The following is a 19,572-nucleotide window of genomic DNA, read 5'->3' on the forward strand; positions in this document are numbered from 1 at the left end:
CAGTAGGTCCGGTTCTTGCCATACAATAGGTACAAATAGAAAGGTTCTTGTCGGTTTTACATCAGGTGTTGATCTAACTAGCTCAGAGATACATTTCCCAAAAGTGTACGGAGGAAATCTATGGTTCTTTTAATATTCCTAGTGCTATTTTATCTGTTGGTAACAATGACAGGAGCAACAAGCCAAAATACGATACAGAAGGAGGAGGAGATTAATAATGAGGATGACCCACTTGCCGGAGTGAAAGGGCTCAAGGCTAAATTTGGAGATAAGCTTGTTGATTTAAGTGATGTTCGCCTTCATAAGCCACATAGTGTTATTCCAAATAAGCATCCAGGTTTGGGCCAAAATACTCATGAAACAACTAACGATATTGACCGGACAGCAGGCGGATTACTAATGACGGGAGGACACCGTCCAAGGGTTGATAATACTAAAACAAACTAGAAAATGGTTGTTTGGTCAATTTGAAATAGCACTCCAATAATGTCTTAGATTAGTCTACCGCACAATATCAACAATAATGAAAACAAAAGATAGGAACAAGGGTCATAACAAAGTCATAACAAAGATTACCACAAAGACAACAGGATATCTAAATGGTCTGAAAACTCACAGTGATCAAACGCGATAATTTTCCATGCTAAAAACACGGTCCAAACTGTGGTACAATAATGTGTGGTTAACACAATGCAATGCGAATACTATCTAGAGTTCCAAGGACAAAATGGGACTTGGGATTGCACTTTTTTCCTCGTCAAAAAAATAGAGATGTGCGCGTTATGCATGCATAACGACAATAAAAAGTCTCGCGAACAGGAACTTGAGAATTTGGAGCGGGGGTCTAATGAGATTTTCACGTATTTTCTGTATTTAATCTTTTATCTATATATATTTCCTTCTTTATGTGGGTTGCACCCACGTGGAAAGACTAATTCGATTACTGAATTCAACATCATAATAAGCGCGCTATCTGCAGTTAGCATTTCTTCTGTACTGTCGTTTGAAGTTCCTTTTTGAGTGTGCTCCGAAGGTGTATTGCAAGGGTAAATTCCAAAAGGTATAATAATCTGAAGGTGAACTCCAAAGTATTATTGCTTTGCTTCACTGAGTGGCTATTGAAAAATAAAGAAAATGCGGTTCACGAGTCTAAGAAGGCTTTCAAAGCGGTCCAGGCGTGCAATTATATATTCAACAGTTTGTCTAACTTGTCTTTTTCTCTTTCTCAGAATCAGAGCAAAGAGAAGCCAAAGTGCCTCCGAAAAGTATGCATTATTGCTGGACCAGGGCCACGAGAATGACGTGGTGGTAGACATGAAGTTTTCCACGTGCCATGGGCTGTTTGGGTACTTCCCGTTCTGCCGAAAGAGTATAACCAATCCGGACTCTGCGTGGATACGAGTGCCGAAAGATATATATTTGGGAAGAAGGTGGTCCAGGCAAGTTTTTCTGGACTATCGTTTGGAAGACAAGGATAAGATATTGGAGCTGGGAAGTTCCACTATCAACGAAGTTCATGTGGCCATGGAAAAGGAAAAAGAAAAAGTTGATGATGACTTGAGCTGGGATACAATTGGATACGGTATTACGGTTGAAAGAGGCCGATACGACCCGGAGAAGAGCATAACTGGTGTGAATTTCTTGTTTGGGCGAATGGCAACCGATCCAAGGCCCGGATGGACGGTTATTGAGAAGCCATTGGAGGTGGACTTGCAGAAAGAAGACAATTTAGGACTTCTTGAGACACCGGATGAGGACCTTACTACGGATCACCATATTTACGATGACGAGTGCTACATGTCGGTTCAACGGAGAAATGCGGTGAGCGAGGAGGACTCTGTCAAAAGCACGGCCTCGTATCAGACGGAACTTTCATTCAAAGAGGACGGAAAGTTCAAAATCCTGCAAGTGGCAGATGCACATCTGGTGGCTGGATATGGCAGATGCAGGGATCCATGGCCGACGGTATCAAACGAGGAGGCCTGCCTTGCAGATGTTCGCACTATGAACTTTATTACATCTGTTTTGGACATCGAGAAGCCGGATCTGATCGTAATGACTGGTGATCAGGTGTTCGGAAGCGAGAGTAAGGATGTCGAGACTGCCATGTTCAAGCTAGTGAAACCCTTTGTTGACAGAAAGATTCCATACGCGGTCATGATGGGAAACCACGACTCGGAGGGGAATCTATCCAGAAAGCAGATCTACCAGCTTCTGCAGAGTTTGCCTTACTCCGTTTCGGAGGCAGGTCCTGGTTACGTAAGTGGGTATGGCAACTATGTTCTCACTGTTACCAGCAGCGAGCAGGGCGATAAAAACGGTCTTATCATGTATTTCTTGGACTCGCACTCTTACTCGCGGTCCAAAGTCCCCGGATACGACTTTTTGAAAGATGACCAGAAGGTATTTGTGCAGAATTCATACACGAAGAATTCGGTGAACCTGGTTCCCGTCGGCAAAATAACCACCGACCGGACATCCGACGGTAGACCTCTCTCGATGGCCTTTTTCCACATCCCGCTACCCGAATATAGGGAGTTTAAAACGCCTGATAACGCCGACAGACCAATAAGTGGAAGCTACAAAGAGGGATGTACTGCCCCGATGTACAATTCGCACATGTATGATGTTTTTAAGGGAATTGGTGTTTCCGTTGTTTCTGTTGGGCACGACCATTGTAACGATTATTGCATGAAATACAATGATATAAACTTATGCTATGGGGGAGCAGTTGGTGAAGGTGGATATGCTGGATATGGAGGTACCAGTAGGAGATTACGTATATTTGAGATTGATGACAAGAATAACACTATTCGGACGTGGAAGAGACTGCAGACGAAACCAGAGGAAACATTTGACGAGGAGGTTCTTTTCGACGGAGCCAAATTATGAAATAATGCCGAGCTATATAGATATCCTTGGATGTAACGAATGAATATTTTTAGCGCTGTGATTAAATCTCGATTATATTTGGTGATGCATGTAACGGTGGAAATGTTGCGTAGTCGCGAAAAAAAAAATAAAAAAATAAAAAAAAAAGTGTACTTATTAAAGAAACCACTACTAGATAGATATTCGAAACTACCACCCTCATGTGCTTCATGAATTGTCATCAAGTGCAACCAAATAACATTCAAAAGCTCAAATACAACCTTCTGTTCAATGTCCGAAAAAACTAAAATAGACTCACCGCTCCCATCTTTGCCGAAGAAATTGGATTCCGAGGATTCAAATGAAAGTGCGTTAAAAAGCAATGGCATCAGCACTGAGAGTAACATCAGCAGTATAAATGAGGGCAGAACCGTTGAAAATGCAAGCACAATGTCAAATATAAGCAAGATCGGAAATGTACAATCGAGGCGAACTAGCTCAGTAGCATCTTCAAGGCACTCTAGTAGTCGTTCAAGGTCAATTGTATCGAGATCGTCTACTGGTAGGCAGACCGCAAGAAAGTCAGAAATAATAGAAGATGAGGAAGAGATTTTCGGTGGGCAAGTGAACGCCTGCTGTCTAGACTTTCTACTTAATGAATTGGTGCCTCTTTCCATGAGGGTGGGGTCTCAGATTCATAAGAATGAGAACAACATAAACGAAATGATGAAAAATTTGGAATTGACGGGACGAGATAGTCAGGAAGCTCTAGATTTACTGAAGCAAGACAAAGTCTTCTCTCCCGGACGGACGGATTACTTGGCTGATGATAAGGCTATGACGGATGCAAGCGTTTTAAACCGAATTGAACAGATTGGGTTTGAAGTCGGGTATAAAATCACCGACTGCATAGTATATTGGAAACAGATGAGTGAAAAAATGGAAATAAAACTAACGGACACTCTTGAGATCATGAAATTCATATGCAGAGATGTGTGGAAAGTCATTTATCGGAAGCAAATGGACAACTTGCGAACAAACCACATAGGCACATTCATACTTATAGACAATGGTTTTAGGCCACTTTTACACTTCCAGACAAGTGGTGGTGATAAGGACACTGCAAAGAAGGCCGAGCCATTCTTGAGGTTCCCGTGTGGACTAATACGCGGGATACTGAAGAGTTTGGGAATAGATTCTGTTGTGAAAGCGACTGTGAATGAAGATAAAGTTCCATCGATCTCATTTAGTGTCCAGACTAATTTAGAAGAAAAAGAATAGAAGTTAACGGTAGATATAATTCAGATGCTACTTAATGATAGATTTTCCCCTGGAAGTGTAAGTTTCGGAGTAGGTTGGTAGCTAGCTTATTGGTTAGCCTAGAAGAAATACCTAGAAGAAATACCACTTCCCGCTGGTGTAAGGATGCATCGGGGCATTCCAGATTTTTTGATGTCGGCGCCTCGTATCTATGACGTCACGTATACCTTCAGCTAGCACAGCCTCGTCCAGATACGGAGAAGAGCAACTAACTTAAGGACTGAATAATAGGGAGATGATACTATGCGTGGATACAAATCTAGAACCGCACTTTTGCAAAACAGACTAGGTGAGATTTATAAACAAGAAAAGTGTGGAGTTCCGATTGCACATTTCTGATTTTTTTTTTGATTCTCCTCATAAGTGAATTCCGAATCCCCAGGCAGCTGTTTGTAGGTTTAGAAGAAGAAAAAAAAAGATCGAAATAGCAATTGTTTTAAGTGCATTCATGACATATGGCTTCACCAGCAGCAGGCTTACCTCCATATAAAATGGCGATCAATAACGCGGATGATCTTGAAAATGCTACAATTCGGCCAGAAGACATACCGAAAGCAGCATTAGTGGGAAAACCTCTACTGGTGTTCACGTCGTGTTTTGTGAGCATATGTGTCTTTCTTTTTGGGTATGACCAGGGGTATTTCTCGTCGATTTTGACGAATGAACACTTTGAAGAGTACTATGACAACCCCAGCTCCGTTCAGATAGGTACGGTGGTGGCAATTCTTGAAATCGGAGCTCTTTTATCTTCGCTCTCGCTCGGTCATGTGGCTGAAAAGCTTGGCAGAAAGAGAACTACCAGATTAGGCTCTTTTCTATTCTGCATTGGGGGCACAGTGCAGACTTTATCGACATCCTTTCACCATCTAGGCTTCGGCCGGTTCATAAGTGGTCTGGGTGTCGGCTTTTTGAGCGGGACTGCCCCGACCTATATGTCGGAAATAGCCAGCCCGGATATAAGAGGACTGCTTGGCTCGGCACAGTTTACCGGCAACGTCTTGGGGTACTCGTCCTCAATCTGGATAGATTACGGATGCAGCTTCATAGATGGTGATCTGTCATTTAGGATCCCGCTTGGATTGCAGGTGGCATTCGGTCTAGTGCTATTTTTCGGCTCATATGCCTTAGTCGAGAGCCCCAGGTGGCTTTTAGAGCATGGCCACGATGTTGAGGGCCTTATAGTCTTGGCAGATCTTTTTGCACACGGGCATGTGCATGATCCGGTGGCTGTGGAGGCCTATAAGTCGATTGAAGAGAGTGTTTTGATTGGCAGACTTGAAGGAAAGCTCACCTATTGGCAGTCCATTAGGCGATATCCCAAGCGTATTTTTGTTGGTTGCAGTGCGCAGATGTTCGCCCAGTTTAATGGCATCAATGTGATATCGTACTATGCACCACTTGTGTTTGAAGAGGCCGGGTGGCTCGGCAAGGATGCCATTCTTATGACTGGCTACAATTCCATTCTTTATCTTCTCTCAACACTCATTCCCTGGTGGCTTTCCGAGTCATGGGGAAGGAAGCCACTTCTCATGCTGGGAAGCTGCTTCATGGGTGTTGGGCTCGTATTCATTGCTGTTTTTACGAAAACGAGAGTTGCCACCATGGTTGTTGTGTTTGTGATGCTCTTTAACTCCAGTTTTGGCATCAGTTGGGGCCCAATTGGCTGGCTAATCGGGCCAGAGGTCCTCCCCAATAAGGCAAGAGCCTCGGGAGCAGCCTTGGCAACCGCCACAAACTGGCTTTGCAACTTCATAGTGGGACAATGTGCTCCCATTCTTCTTGAGCTCATTAGCTGGCGCCTTTACCTAATTCATGCCTTAAGTTGTGTCGTCTCCTTCATTGTGGTCTGGTTTGTCTATCCGGAGACCAAGGGCCTCTCTTTGGAGGACATGGACTCCGTCTTCGGAGATAAATCAACTGCCTCCTCTAGAATATCCAGAAATAACAGTGGCAGCAGCCACAATTCCGTATCGTCTCACACCTATCAAACCTCCATCAAGCAGTCTGACATTGCTTCCTTTGCCTCAAGGCACAGTAAAGCAATCCAGGCACGCACAAATCCTACAGGTACGACACTTCTTCCAAACGAGATCTCACCAATGCTTGGAGCACAAGACTTCACGGCTGCTTCTGAAAGTTTCTTGCGCAATCTCCCTCCTCACCAGCAAAATGCAACCCAGGGAAGAAGATGGGACCCTGCAGCAAGTCCGTTTATTACTCCGGCAGATCTTGAGCCGCCAGATTTGAAGTCTGTGTACAAATACAAGACTGATGACTCCAGATCTATCCACAGCTCCATAAAGAGGGGGAAGAAGGCCATATCGTCGGCTTTCCGCTTCTGGAAGAACGATAACAACCATTCTGACACGGATGCCATTTCAGAGCGTTTCCTCAGTGATGATGTATGAGACTCGAGCTTTTCTGGGATGTTTATGATGCTAATGAATCTTATCTCTTTCCTTAATCTCTATTCTATATTATATATGCGCCAAAATACTAGACAATACACGATTCTAAGTCATATCTCACAACTCTGGATCCGCAACACGCCGGTAGCACGCTATGTACTTGCTTCCGTTGTTTCTGCTCACCTTCTTACCCTCTTCTGTAGAAACTGTCATGATCTTCACACAGTCATCTTTCTCCTCCCAGTCCTTGTCCAACCGCTCAAACAAAGGATGTGCGTCCAAATGCTTGACCATCCAGTTATGCAAATCAAGAACATCCGTAATAGTGTAGATGATTCCGCCCTCTTTCAGCACGAAGGCATACTCACTGAGCAAAGTGGTAGTGACAATCCTTGCCTTGTGTTTTCTCTGCTTGAACTGCGGATCAGGGAAGCAAAAGAACATCTTGCTGAGCTGTCCCTTCTTGAAGAAATTTGGGAGAAACTTCATTGCGTTCGCTCGTATGACTGCCGCATTCTGGTACTCTCCTTTCACCCTAGAATTCTCTCTTAAAGCCAAAAGCCTGTCTTCCACATATTGGCTCACTTGCACACGAATCTCCATTCCCAAGATCAAACTCTCTGGATACTGTGTTGCCAAAGCAACTGTCAATCCTCCGAATCCACAGCCAATATCTGCTATTTCCACCTGCTTTGATATTTTACCATCTTGTGTTTTGTAATATGGATACAGCTTAGTCCAGTCCATATCATCTGGTGATGTGGGATAGTCCAAACTGTGGTCTGAGAACGGATTCGAGTGTGCCCTCTGCCTATAATACCTCTTCTTTGGCATCTTAATCTTACCTGATTCCCCTAAAGTTTCCAAAGCAGGCTTGTCTGTGTCCAAATCAGCTATTCTAACATGTTTCTGCTCTAGCTTCTGTAATTTGACCCTATCCCCTTTCTTTGTCTCTCTGTATCTTTTCCTTTTGGAAAGTTCGGTGCTCATCTTAGTTTTTTCAGTGCTGTCTGTAATGTTTCAAACCGCAAAATAAATAATATCAGTATCATTTCAGATGTTAGAGACTGTCTTGATTGACTCAAAAGAAGAGATCTTGAAATTTTTTTTTTTTTTTTTTGATCTTTTTCACCTTCAAAAAATAAAGCTCCAAAAGAGCGTTTTTATGCCTATTAAAGCTATTTGCAGCATGCATAGATGAATATAGTGTCTATTCTCAAATGTTTTCTATACAAGTAGTATTTCAAGTAATCTATATACAACGAGCTCCCGTCTACTCCTTCTCTTGCTCCTTATTCTTATCTTCAAGCTGGTTTCTACGTGATTCCAAGGTCATTGCCAATCCAGAAGAAGCAGACTGTAAAGTTTTAACAATACCTGCACCAGAAGACATTGCAAGCAAGCCAACAAGCTGTGCACGAAGCTCTGGCAATGAAGAAAGCTCTTTGAACTTGTTTATTCCGTCCAGGTCAACCAATTCTTGGCCAATTCTTCCTCCCAACAAAAAAAGCTTGTCATTCTGCTTCTTAAGTACTTTCCACACTCCTTTCAGAGCTTTAGGATCCAAGGATTTTATCAGAATCAGAGCCGTTGGTCCTTTCAAGAGTGCTTCCAGAGGATGTCTTATTTTCTTCCGTTTAACTTTTCTCCATGTGGCTTTTGAAGCCGGATCATCAAACGTCGAAGCTCTGAGAAAGTATCGGAAAACTTTCGTCTTGAGCTTCCTTATCTGAATATCTTTGCCCACTTTGTGTAGCTGCCTTCTTATCTGTTCATTTTCCGACGCCAATAGGTTGTTGTGGTGTGCAAATAAAACTATATCATTATTATTCCAGAAATACTTGTACACGTCTAATAAATATGTTTTTCTCGAGTCCTCCCCTTTCCTTGTATTCCTCTTTTTGCTTTCTTTTAAAGCGGTCTCCTTATGCTTTATTTCGACTGTTTCAACTGCACTCTGCCTTCTTGTTGTCACAAATTTTCTCCCTAGTATGGTTGGAGTTAAATTGCTTCTTGTATACACAAATGCTTGTCTCATGACAAGTTTGCTCGAGACAACGGGTAAGGAAGCCGCCACTCCACCAACTGTGTTTGCGAATATCATGCTTTTGGCGATTCGTCGAATTTATTCCTGGATTAATGTTCTCGGAGTCGCTTTAATTGACAGTATGTGCACCTTTAATCTGTGGGCCGGGTTGGCTAGAGTGAGAAAAATAAGAAATAAAAAAAATTGAAATTGCAACGATGAAAACTGAAATTGTAATGTAAGGCGGTGCAATCGATTGCCCTAGCAGCTTCCGATAGCGTGAAATTAAGAAGCAAGATATACTGGAAAGAGGAAAAAGAATAATAAAAAAAGCCTAAATGATGTTATTACCTTCTAGCATGTTTTATTGATAATGTTGCAATTCATATTTTGGTGATAGATCCAATTCCATTGGCATTTTGGTTATGTGTGCATTTTATATAGCATAGCGTATTTTTGATATTATTTTTGATCCTCTGACTTTTTTTTGGTCTCGCGTACATATTAAAATTTGCTACGGTATCAATTACTAAACGGTGTGTTTATTTATTTATTTGTTTATTTGATTTGCTATACAAGAACGAGCTGTGTAGGCATAAAGTATAAATTTCACATTTAGAGGCCATATTCAAGACGGCCTGGCGGAATATTGTTGATATTGTTTACTGAGACATATGGTATGTCCATAGTTTCCGTAGCCAACTGACCAAGCGGGAATTGATAGATAAGAAACATACACTTCTAATATAAATAGACAAACGAATGAAATGAATGCCCAAACCACGGTTCCATCACCGAAAAAGCATATAAAGCCCCCTGCACATCTTTCCGAGTTTTACAACTTTGTGGATAACTCTCCTGAAAATGCAGGATTTACGCATGATGCCCGAAGTGATGCCGGTTTAAGCAAGAATGCGCCCAAAACGCCGCCAATTAGGCCTATGGAAGGTCATGTGACCACACCCAGTGGATCACCAACAAAATCAATGCCATACTTTAGATCGCCAGCTGCTTCACGAACTGAATCATACCAGGCTTCGACGAGTCCCTCTACAATGGATTTGGAAACTCTTATCACGAATAATGATGTGAATGAGACATTAGGCTGCTACGAATCGCTTATTAAGGCCTCGGAGAAGTACAGGGCAGCTTTGAACATGCTGGATTCTGCAGCGGGTGAGTTTGGAAGCTCGTTGGAGAAGTGTGCTCGTCTTAAAGGCACGGGTAAAGCCTGTGATGGACTTATGGCTTGTAGTGGCTTACAATACTTGATTGCGAACCAGCAGCAGATTCTCGTGCGAAATCTAGAAGCAGACTTTGAGGAGCCAGTTGGAACGATCATCAGTGACTTCTCCAATCGCCATAAAAGTACAGAGGAGGAATTCACAAAGCTGATAAATGACAAGGTGCGGCAGCTCAAATTGAACGAGAAGACCAACATCAAGTTGAGCAAGAAGAAGTACCGGAATATAATATCGTACCGGACGAATCTTCAGCAGTTGACACAGCAGTTGGATGAGATCGATAAGTTGAAGCATGACTATTATCTAAGTCTTTTCGAACAAGTCCAGAGTGCGTCCCAGTCAATTTTGGATAAGGCTAGGGACATTGTCTCTTTAGAGACCACTATATACGATATTATCGCTAAGAAGAGTGCTATTGGGGGTGGATTGGACGATCTGCTTGAAGATAGTGAGATTTTGGAACTTAGTGCGAGGGAGAGTACGCCCAATACTAATACTGCAGGTAGTGATAACGGCAGTGGTAAGCTTGAGGTGAATGGGAGTGTTTCTACTGTAGTTGGGAAGGCTGAGATCGGTGCTTTGTCGGATGGAAGTCCGTCAAGTGATGAAAATGAGCATTTAAAGGATCATTGTTCGGTAAACGAGGATGTTAGTGATCTGGAAAACGATCGGAGATACATGGAAAACGCAATAAGTACACTTCATGCTCAGGGATCGCCGAAAAAGGTGGGGAATAGTGGAATAACTGATAGTGGGAGTGAAGCTAAAGATTTGAGTGAGGCTAAAGATTTGAGAGAAGCTCAAGATCTGAGTGATGCTAAAGCTGTGAATGAAGCTGAAGATCTGAGTGAAAGCTGTGGTGAAGATGATAAAGAGAATACAGAGGGGGATAAAATTAATGAGGATACGTCTGGAGATAAAGGTAGTGAGCATTTGGATGAAGATGGTATGACTTCAGTGTCGAATAGTGAGGACCGCGAAGTGGAAAATGATCAAAACGATACATACTACACACCACCAGTGGTAAAAATTGTGGAAAAAGGTGGTGATGACCAAAGTATCGAATCAGAGGAAGCCCAGCAGTCTCCAATTGACACAAGCAACGTCTTAAAAGATCTAAACGGCGTGAGTTCTGATTCTCTTAAAGACAGCAAGTAGTTTGTGACGATTCGCCATGTGTACATTATGCAATATTAACTATACGATTTATACTTCTAATTAATAGGAAAGATGCGATGTGTGGATATTCTATTTTGTCCAACTAGTTATCTCTGCTCGTCTGGTTGCCTTCTTCTTCAGCTGGATGATGGTGATGCTTATGATGATGGTGATGATGATGATGATGATGATTGCGATCATCTGTCTTTTTCCCGGCCAAGTACCCTGCCATTGGATCCACGAGATCCTCGTCCACATCCTCATCAGCTGATTTTTCACCTTCTTCTTTATCTTCAATGGCCTGTGTAGCTGTTTCCTTATTTGTGGCCATATCTTTTTCCATCTCTTCTTTCAATGCCTTATCCCATTCAATGTTTGCATCGTCTGCATCTGTGTATCTGTATTTCTTGTATCGCACATGATCAACCTGTATTCTGGACCCAGGTATTATTTCGTATCCATTAAAGTTGTCCACTGCTAAAACTGCTGACTTAAAATCCTCATATTTCAAAAATGCAAACCGACGTGATTCTCCAGTTTCCGCATCTCTCGCAAGTTTCAAGGATTGCGGCACTCCATACTGTGAAAACATAATCAAGATGTCCATCTCGTTCATTTCAGGCGGGAGCCTACCTATAAACACCCATGCTGTATCGTTATAATCCTGGTGCCAAGAAGCATTAAATGGAGTTGCTTCTTCAAGTTCAGCATTGCTGAGTTTTTGTATATTTTGGATCTGGCTCATTTGAGGTTTGTTACCAAAAAATTATAAAGCAGAGAACAGTGTGCTTTATTTCATCGAATAGAGTTGTTGCAGTAAGAATCAAACAGTTGAAGGATCATTAGATTATAATAGGAAAAGAATATAAATGCTCCCGATAAGCGGAAGAAATAGATATGATAAAATTCAATTATTCAATATTGTGAAAGCAGAAAAAAAAAAAAAAAAAAAAAAAAGATAGAGAATAACCCACGACAGCTAATTCCCATTAAAGTAGACATTGAATATCGCAAGTGCACCCATAAAAGCTCGCAAATAGCATGCTATTTGTATGATATCAATACATGGATTTTGTGGATCACAGAGTATGTCTTTTAGAGCATGAGGGCAGCCAACAGTTGGGATTTGTGCGGTTTCAGGGTACTATCGATCCGTGGCCTGGTAAAGAATGCTTTGGAATAGAATGGGATGATCCTGAAAGAGGTAGAAATGATGGTGCAGTCCCTTTCAAAGGGGAGAAAATACGATATTTCAAAGTCAAGAGAGATGTGCAATCTGGTAGTTTTCTCAAAATATTGGATGATCCTGTTTGTTCAAGGGATGGTTACTCGTATGTTAATTTGGCCAAAGGTAAGGTCTTAGTGGTTAAAGGGCGGACTTTAGTGGATGCATTGGCCTTTAAATACGACCAGTTGAATCAGTTAGACAATTTAAAGAATGAAAGCATACGGTTTGGGTCGAAGCAGGTGAAAAAATACGGTTTTGAGAAGTTGATGAGACTGCAGGCCAATTTCAATGCTTTGCGCATAGTCTCACTTGATCATCTACTAATTGGCAATGAGATAGGATGCAGTTGTTCGAAGCTTGCTTCAGAAATGTTGTCCTCAGTTCAGGATTTGAGTTTGGCGTATAACATGATGACAAGTTGGTCAATTGTGGTTGAACTAGCGACTTCATTAAAACAATTGAGAACTTTGCGCTTGGATGGAAACTGGTTGGATATTGAAGCCACTTCGGTTGATCCTTGTATATCAGTTACGAAGTTAACGGTGTCTGAGTGTGGTCTTGGTGTTTCTCTCGATTCCAAATTTGTACTTGATGCTGTTTCAGCAGCATTTCCAAAGTTAAACGCGCTAAGCTTATCTGGAAACTGGTTTTCCAACTTTCCAGGTATTTCCAGTATAAAGTTGAAGTCATTAGATTTTTCGGCAAATAGGTTGGCCGGAACATTGAGTCTTGGCAATCAAATAGTATTAGAGATTTTGGATGTCTCGAAGAATAGTATCACTAGCATCGATGGGCTCGCCTCCAGTTTAAAGGAATTGAACTTGAGCAATAATGAAATCTCGGATTGGGGAGAATTGGACGGCTTTGATGCGAAATTTCCCAGATTAGAATCCATAAAGCTCGTGAACAATCCGATTTTGACAAAGACAGAGAGTAAGTGGGGATATGACATGTGTCTAGCTCAAATTATGTCGAGAATACAGACTGTGGTACGCATAAATGGTACTAACTACGCAGATGAGCAGAGACGGAATTATGAGCTTTACTACATTAGCAAAGTTAAGGAGAAGCAGTTGCCAAAGCCTGAACTACATGTGTGGACAAATTTGTTACGGAAGTACGGTCAAAAGGACACGAAAATTGCGCAGCAGGTGCACTATGGTTCACATCAACTTCCGAAACTCATTAAAGTGTGTGATGGTAGAGATGGTGCTGTAGCTTTTGAGCAAATGGTATTTCCTGCCGTTACTACTGTTGGGAAGTTAAAGGGTAAAATAAGCGTCAAACTTGGGATAAGCGTACTAAATTTTGTACTGCAGACAATGCTTGGTGATGGCAGTGTGGAGATTTTGGATGATGATCAGGAGTCAATTGAAGGTTCGGGTGTATTTGATACTGTGTATGTAAAGAGATGCCCGGTATGCGTATGAGCCACATTCAGCCACCGCGAATAATGATCGAATGAGGGAGGAGATGTACAGTGGGAAAAAAAAATGGGTCGTAAGTTCTTTTTTTTTTATTGGTCTGCCGAAATCTATTCTTTGTGTATCTATTGATGAGTTATAGGATAACATATATATCAACCAATTGATCCGTTTCGTAATATATTTTACTCTTCAAACTTACACACACGATGTCGACAATTATAAAGACAGCGTTATCAAAAAATATCCATGAATTGAGGTTTCTCCTCTCACAGACTGGCGAGTCTAGTAAGACGCTTAAGTAAGTACAGGTAATATTGGGGGCATATTATGTGAAGATATGTTGAAAAAAGAGTGCATTTGACCATAAGTGGACAGCTGGTCACTCGGAGTATCTACTATAAGGGATTTCTGCGGGATTTGTGTACTAACATTGTGTTTTCGCAGGTCGTTTCTCGTGAAATCATATAAACCACTCAAAGCAGCCAATCCAGACCTTCCTATACTAATTCGAGAGTGCTCTGGTGTGGAGCCAATGCTTGTTATGAGATTGGATAAAGGTGTTGAGGTTCAGAAGAGCTTGAAGGATTTGAGTGAGCCGGAAATTACGAATTTGTTGCTTTCAAAAAGGGCAGACTGAACATATTTATTATATTACCATACATTCTATTTATTGATAACGATACGGGAAATATCAGTTAAACTTGCATTGGTTGTTGTAGATGGGTAGTAGTGAACTAGGTTGGGCATTAATATAAGCTGGATACTAATGTAAAGCCAAGCATTAATCAACCCAAATTATCTTCTACACTAACGTCTTTGACCATATGGAAGTAAAGAGATGCCAATGGCTATGTACAGTATGTAACAAGGATGAATATAAATCAAGTCATTCTAAAACTAGCGCCCCGCAATCACTTCCTCCTCTTGATAATCACGCGGGATGACTGGGCCCGCTTCTTCAACAGTTTTGTGGCCTGATCAGCCTTCTCCTGCATCTCCACGCGAACCTTCGAGTTGTTCTTCATGTCATCCCAGCCTTGTGTCATCTTGTCGAACATCCCCTTCTTCTTTTCGCCCGGGGTGGCAGCAAACGGGTTGGTTTGGGTTTTGGCGGTGAGAGGAGCAATCTTTGCCCAATTTCTGAATCCGGGAGAGCGTAAAAGCCTGGACTGGATAACGGAGCACACACCGTTGGCGGTGAGATACACCATTACACCGGCTGATAGGTTCCAAGTGAAGAGAATCGAGGCAAACGGCAGAACGACAAACACTTTCTTCATCGTGGCACTGGTCTGAGACATGGCGGTTTCACCGCCTAGCAAGAAGGATCCCGCATAAAGGCAGGCGGAGATGATTTGGAGTCCAACGTATGGGTCGGCGGCTGTTAGGTCTGCGAACCAAAGTGCACCTCCAGTGTTGAAAGTGTCGATTGGAAGATTGGCCATCTCCCTAACCCCGAAAAAGGCACCCATGGCAAATGCCATCTGCACGACTGGGGATATGAACATGTCCCTGTATCGTATGCCATAGCGCTTGTTGAGCTCCTTCAACTGGAAAGTCTTTATCTGTTGCATTCTCTGGTCACCACGCCTGGTAGCCTGGCTTATTTCGCCCCGGATCTTGTTTGTGAGCGGCATAATCTTCTGCGACTTCGCCGTCGTGTCCGACGACCGCACAAAGAGCGGGAAAATCAACACTCTGATGGCAATTGTTGTCACACTGATGGTCAACCACCATGGCATGCCTGTGAACACATGAACAAGTTCTAGTGCCTCTTGAAACATGTCACTCGGCCACCAGCCGTCCACCAAACCCACAGAATGCAAGTATCCAAGCTGGTCTGGCGTCAGGGACGTGCTGATCTGTGATGCTGCATCTGTAGCTGCTTCGACTGCATCTGGAGTGTCGAATCCTAGAGTAGTGTCGAAAGGAATGGAATTGGCGGCACTCGACGGGTCAACAGAGCCCACTGTCTCTTTTGTGCCGTCTACCACGTTTGCAGCCGTCTCTGATGCCTTCTCTGCCACTTTCTCCGCCACTGTTTGCCCCGATGCCGATGTTATTGGCTCTGCTGCTTGCGAAACTGCATCTGATGCTTTCTCGGCCACGTCACCCACAGAATTGCCACTTCCCGACGATAGACCAAACATCCCCTTTATCGAGTCCCACATCCCTTGTGCCGACGTGCTTCCATACCTCACAGAATTGTGCTGAAGCTCAAATTGTGTTCGAAATCCGGTGCTCTGTGTTCTTAATCCAATAAATATCTGTTGGGGCATGTGTGCCGACGAAACAGCCACAGTTCCGCCCCGTAAAATGCCGCGGCGGGCTGCTATTCTTACCGTGCTAAACATGGTGGCTTTGATAAGAGTTTTGGTTGCAGCGGGGAAAAATATGGTGTACTGGAGGGAATCAAGTAGTGAAACCAAATGCGAATGGAACCAAATGCTTCTACTTGCTGAATGTGTACACCCGACCGCGAAGAAAAATAAAATGGGGAAAAATAATAGAGATTGAGGGGTGAAAAAAAAAATAATAAGAAAAAGGTAAAGTGGTGCGTGCTTCTAAACACTCACGACTAGCAGTAAAGCTGACTAGCAGAAAGACTAGCAGAAAGGCCGACGCGCCGATAGACTCATCTATTCGTGGCGAGAAAAATAAAAATGGAAATAAAAATAAAACTTATCTAGACTACCACCCTCTAACAACTGTCACTACTCAATTATATCCAAGCATTCCAAAAGCACACCACCCATTTTAGCCAGCATTTCATGCCTTGGTTCCTTTTCCATTGTATGTTGCGATGGTCACTCGTACATCCGGGATCCAGCTCTCAAAGTCACTTCTAGCCTGGCCTGTACGCACTACTCTGTTTGAATCATCTTACCGAATAAAGCACACTCAATATTCGACAACAAACTTTAGTGGGAGACGACAATTCTTACACCATAGCACAAATCGGTTCTTCAATTCTCGATGTTGTTATCATGCTCCAGCTGCCACATCTGTCAATGACTCTCCCAGAGCTGAAGTTTCATATCCCTTTGACCAGTATGCCTCAAGTATCATCAAGAAAAGCTGGGATAGCACAAAGGATACAACTGTATCACTTCAGAATTTTCTAGACGCCATGTATGTTGAAAAGGCAAGCTTAAGCCCCGAAGTAACGCAGCAAATGCAGCAGTTCTGGGTTCCATACATGGAAGGCCTTAGTGTAGACAGATATGCTGATTACCCTAAGATTTCAGACTCGTTAGCCTGTCTACTTGTCCAGTATTACTGTGTTAAACTGAACCTTGAGCGGGCAGCTGAGGTTTTCACCAACTGCTCAAGGCTGGGAAACTGCTTGAATGGTTTTTCGTGCAATCTTCTTGCGTTTTATACCCTCCAGCAGCAGCAAAGTGTATCTCATCTGAAAACTTTCAGTACGATCCTCCTGACTATGTCTCAGTGCAATTATAAGTTTACGTTGAGTCATCAGATGATTGATAGGTGGCTTGGAGCGGCCCTAAAGGCCAAGGATGTTGATCTTTTATCGGAATTCGTCTATCACTTCACAGATATAGCGAGTTTGCCAGCTCGAAAAAGCACTTCCAAAGTTTTCAGGTTTGCACTCACATACGAGGAGCTACAACAAATTTCCTTGCTGTGTGTTCAGGGAGGGAAGTTTGCACTTTTCTCGAAGATTGTCGGCTTTACTCTCAAAAAAATGCGTTCGGATTCTGTGCCATCCGCCAGAATTAATGAATATAGATCTAATATGACACTTTCGCGTTTCAATGCCTACGTTAAGATGTTGGGAGCTTCAAAAGTCATCCTGAATGGTACTTTCAACACCTTCGGGTTTGCCGGCGGGAAACATCACTGCAAAGCATCAGATTTTCCTTTACTTGTACATTCTCTGGGTAAAGAGCATCCAAACTTGAAGTATGACACCGCCTTACATCTCATAGAACAGATGTGTGGATACCATATTAGGGAATATCTGGGACGGTACTCTCCTGTTTTGCATCCTTTAGAACAGAAATCAAGGATATATAAGGCAGCTGTGGGGTCTAAAGCAGCAGTTGAGGAAATTCAGTCCGAGTACTCTAATCTGATACGACTTTTGTGTGGGAACGGGGCGTCCCGAATAGGTAAGCCTGCGAGGATGTCATCGAAGTACAGAAATAGAGCATCTGTGAGTAGGCATGCTGTATTTGGAGTTCTTCCCTTGAACATAATTCTAAATGTGATAGCAAGCACTAATGGGGACCTGCGGGTGGCACTAAAGCTTGTGAAGTCGATGATTAATAACCACAGATGCTCGATTGATAATGAAACCATCGTTTATTTGACACGAGTGTTTAGAAAAAATGCAAAGAGCGGGCCTCTTCTTCCATCCGTGATTCAGGCATTTAAAAAGGATTTGGTGTTAAATAGGCAGCTCTATCTTTCAGTGCTTGACGTTCTCATTGAGTGCGATGGGAGGATGGACGATATTTATAAATATTTAAATGGTTATGTCCATTGTGGATACTTGGTTTCTGGTTACTTATATGAAAGGGTTAAGGAGGTAATGGAGAAGCAAAACGATAAGAGATACATGGAATTCAAGCCTGTGTTGGACATATTTAACGAGGGATAGGTGTATCTTCTTTTCTAAGCCCTGTGTGTACATAGATACTGTTTAATGGATATTGATGACGAGATTAATTGAGGGAGGGTAAAAAGTTGGTGGGGAGATGTTGCTTTGGCAACGCTTTTTTAGTACCCCATAGTAGAATTTATCGGCCAATTTTTCAGCAAGCTTCGATTTCTCGCTTCGATCGTTTCATGATTTTTTATTTGTTTTTCGTGCTTATCTCAATCCTTTCTCGGACTTCCCCGCCTTATCTATCTTTTTCATCCTCGCATATATAAATAGGGGACGTTTCCCTGCATCGTTTTCTCTTGTTTTCACATCTACATTTACTCTTCAACCATTTGCATTTCTTTGCCTCCCACAATGAAGAACATCCTTATACTTAATCCGAACTCGTCCAAAGATGTCACTTTGGCAATGTCCAAGTTGGTGCCCCATCCACCTTCCGGAATAAGGCTTGTATTCATGACAGCTCCAAAAGATGCCCCTTCGACCATCAATAATGCTGAAGATGCAATAAAATCGGCAGATGCCTGCATGAAGCTTTTCGAGTCGGACCCAGAGCGCTATCTTTGCTTTGATGGCTATCTGATTGGCTGCTTTTCGAACCATCCCCTCATATATAGGCTCAGAAGCAAGTTTTCGAGCAAGAAGCATCAGCCGGTTGTGTTGGGGATATTACAGGCCTCTGTTTTGTATGCAGTCTCGCAGGTGGGCGGTCCCAATGTTGATGGGCAGAAAATTGTGATCCTTACATCTGGAAACTCGTGGAAACCCATATTGGACAAAGCAGTCCACGATACATTATGTGGCCCAGACAGCAGTGGGAAGGACTCCGATTACTCGAAACGGCTTCCGACCTTTTTTATGCCCACCGAGGAGACTGGAATGGGGGTGTTGGAGCTTGCTCGGCCGGAGGGATACAAGAAGTTGGTGTGTCAAATCAACGGATTGAAGAACAAGGGGGCCAAGTTCATCATTTTGGGTTGTGCAGGATTTTCCGGGATGGATCACAAGTTCCGGCGGGATGTGCCTGGCGTTGTGTTTATAGATACGGTGAAATGCGGAATAGAGACACTTTGTTCTTACGTTAGGTTCAATGAATCGTGAGGGTCATGCATATGATGTTTTGTGTTTTGTATTCTGTATCTTGTACATTCCTCTTTGTAATTATGTACTTAATACTTTACACTTAACTTCATACTTAATTCTGTACTTTGTACTTAACTTCATTCTTAATAATTATGTACTTCATACTTAATACTT

The 19,572-nt window shown here is 42.6% G+C and overlaps 12 protein-coding genes across 12 annotated transcripts; 8 read left to right on the forward strand and 4 right to left on the reverse strand.

Annotated features, from left to right (window-relative positions):
- Positions 1–165: 165 nt before the first annotated feature.
- Positions 166–447, forward strand: BRETT_002693 (uncharacterized protein; the record flags this gene model as incomplete). Its single annotated transcript, XM_041281214.1, has 1 exon — positions 166–447. One exon carries the CDS (start codon positions 166–168, stop codon positions 445–447), a length of 282 nt encoding a protein of 93 aa, XP_041139005.1.
- A 687-nt stretch (positions 448–1,134) lies between these two features.
- On the forward strand, positions 1,135–2,892 carry BRETT_002694 (uncharacterized protein; the record flags this gene model as incomplete). Its single annotated transcript, XM_041281215.1, has 1 exon — positions 1,135–2,892. One exon carries the CDS (start codon positions 1,135–1,137, stop codon positions 2,890–2,892), a length of 1,758 nt encoding a protein of 585 aa, XP_041139006.1.
- Positions 2,893–3,162: 270 nt separating this feature from the next.
- On the forward strand, positions 3,163–4,152 carry BRETT_002695 (uncharacterized protein; the record flags this gene model as incomplete). Its single annotated transcript, XM_041281216.1, has 1 exon — positions 3,163–4,152. One exon carries the CDS (start codon positions 3,163–3,165, stop codon positions 4,150–4,152), a length of 990 nt encoding a protein of 329 aa, XP_041139007.1.
- Positions 4,153–4,682: 530 nt separating this feature from the next.
- On the forward strand, positions 4,683–6,599 carry BRETT_002696 (uncharacterized protein; the record flags this gene model as incomplete). Its single annotated transcript, XM_041281217.1, has 1 exon — positions 4,683–6,599. The coding sequence occupies one exon, from the start codon at positions 4,683–4,685 to the stop codon at positions 6,597–6,599; it is 1,917 nt and encodes a 638-aa protein (XP_041139008.1).
- A 117-nt stretch (positions 6,600–6,716) lies between these two features.
- On the reverse strand, positions 6,717–7,589 carry TRM8 (tRNA (guanine-N(7)-)-methyltransferase (tRNA(m7G46)-methyltransferase); the record flags this gene model as incomplete). The annotated part of the gene is made up of 1 exon (XM_041281218.1): positions 6,717–7,589. One exon carries the CDS (start codon positions 7,587–7,589, stop codon positions 6,717–6,719), a length of 873 nt encoding a protein of 290 aa, XP_041139009.1.
- Positions 7,590–7,872: 283 nt separating this feature from the next.
- On the reverse strand, positions 7,873–8,703 carry BRETT_002698 (uncharacterized protein; the record flags this gene model as incomplete). The annotated part of the gene is made up of 1 exon (XM_041281219.1): positions 7,873–8,703. One exon carries the CDS (start codon positions 8,701–8,703, stop codon positions 7,873–7,875), a length of 831 nt encoding a protein of 276 aa, XP_041139010.1.
- Positions 8,704–9,392: 689 nt separating this feature from the next.
- BRETT_002699 (uncharacterized protein) lies at positions 9,393–11,027 on the forward strand (the record flags this gene model as incomplete). Its single annotated transcript, XM_041281220.1, has 1 exon — positions 9,393–11,027. The coding sequence occupies one exon, from the start codon at positions 9,393–9,395 to the stop codon at positions 11,025–11,027; it is 1,635 nt and encodes a 544-aa protein (XP_041139011.1).
- Positions 11,028–11,130: 103 nt separating this feature from the next.
- BRETT_002700 (uncharacterized protein) lies at positions 11,131–11,772 on the reverse strand (the record flags this gene model as incomplete). Its single annotated transcript, XM_041281221.1, has 1 exon — positions 11,131–11,772. The coding sequence occupies one exon, from the start codon at positions 11,770–11,772 to the stop codon at positions 11,131–11,133; it is 642 nt and encodes a 213-aa protein (XP_041139012.1).
- A 320-nt stretch (positions 11,773–12,092) lies between these two features.
- On the forward strand, positions 12,093–14,319 carry BRETT_002701 (uncharacterized protein; the record flags this gene model as incomplete). Its single annotated transcript, XM_041281222.1, has 2 exons — positions 12,093–13,654; positions 14,127–14,319. 2 exons carry the CDS (start codon positions 12,093–12,095, stop codon positions 14,317–14,319), a joined length of 1,755 nt encoding a protein of 584 aa, XP_041139013.1.
- A 274-nt stretch (positions 14,320–14,593) lies between these two features.
- BRETT_002702 (uncharacterized protein) lies at positions 14,594–16,036 on the reverse strand (the record flags this gene model as incomplete). The annotated part of the gene is made up of 1 exon (XM_041281223.1): positions 14,594–16,036. One exon carries the CDS (start codon positions 16,034–16,036, stop codon positions 14,594–14,596), a length of 1,443 nt encoding a protein of 480 aa, XP_041139014.1.
- A 449-nt stretch (positions 16,037–16,485) lies between these two features.
- Positions 16,486–18,309, forward strand: BRETT_002703 (uncharacterized protein; the record flags this gene model as incomplete). The annotated part of the gene is made up of 1 exon (XM_041281224.1): positions 16,486–18,309. The coding sequence occupies one exon, from the start codon at positions 16,486–16,488 to the stop codon at positions 18,307–18,309; it is 1,824 nt and encodes a 607-aa protein (XP_041139015.1).
- A 360-nt stretch (positions 18,310–18,669) lies between these two features.
- On the forward strand, positions 18,670–19,416 carry BRETT_002704 (uncharacterized protein; the record flags this gene model as incomplete). Its single annotated transcript, XM_041281225.1, has 1 exon — positions 18,670–19,416. One exon carries the CDS (start codon positions 18,670–18,672, stop codon positions 19,414–19,416), a length of 747 nt encoding a protein of 248 aa, XP_041139016.1.
- Between the last annotated feature and the right edge of the window lie 156 nt (positions 19,417–19,572).

Source organism: Brettanomyces bruxellensis, chromosome 9 (genome assembly GCF_011074885.1).
Source record: "Brettanomyces bruxellensis chromosome 9, complete sequence".
NCBI lineage: Eukaryota > Fungi > Ascomycota > Pichiomycetes > Pichiales > Pichiaceae > Brettanomyces > Brettanomyces bruxellensis.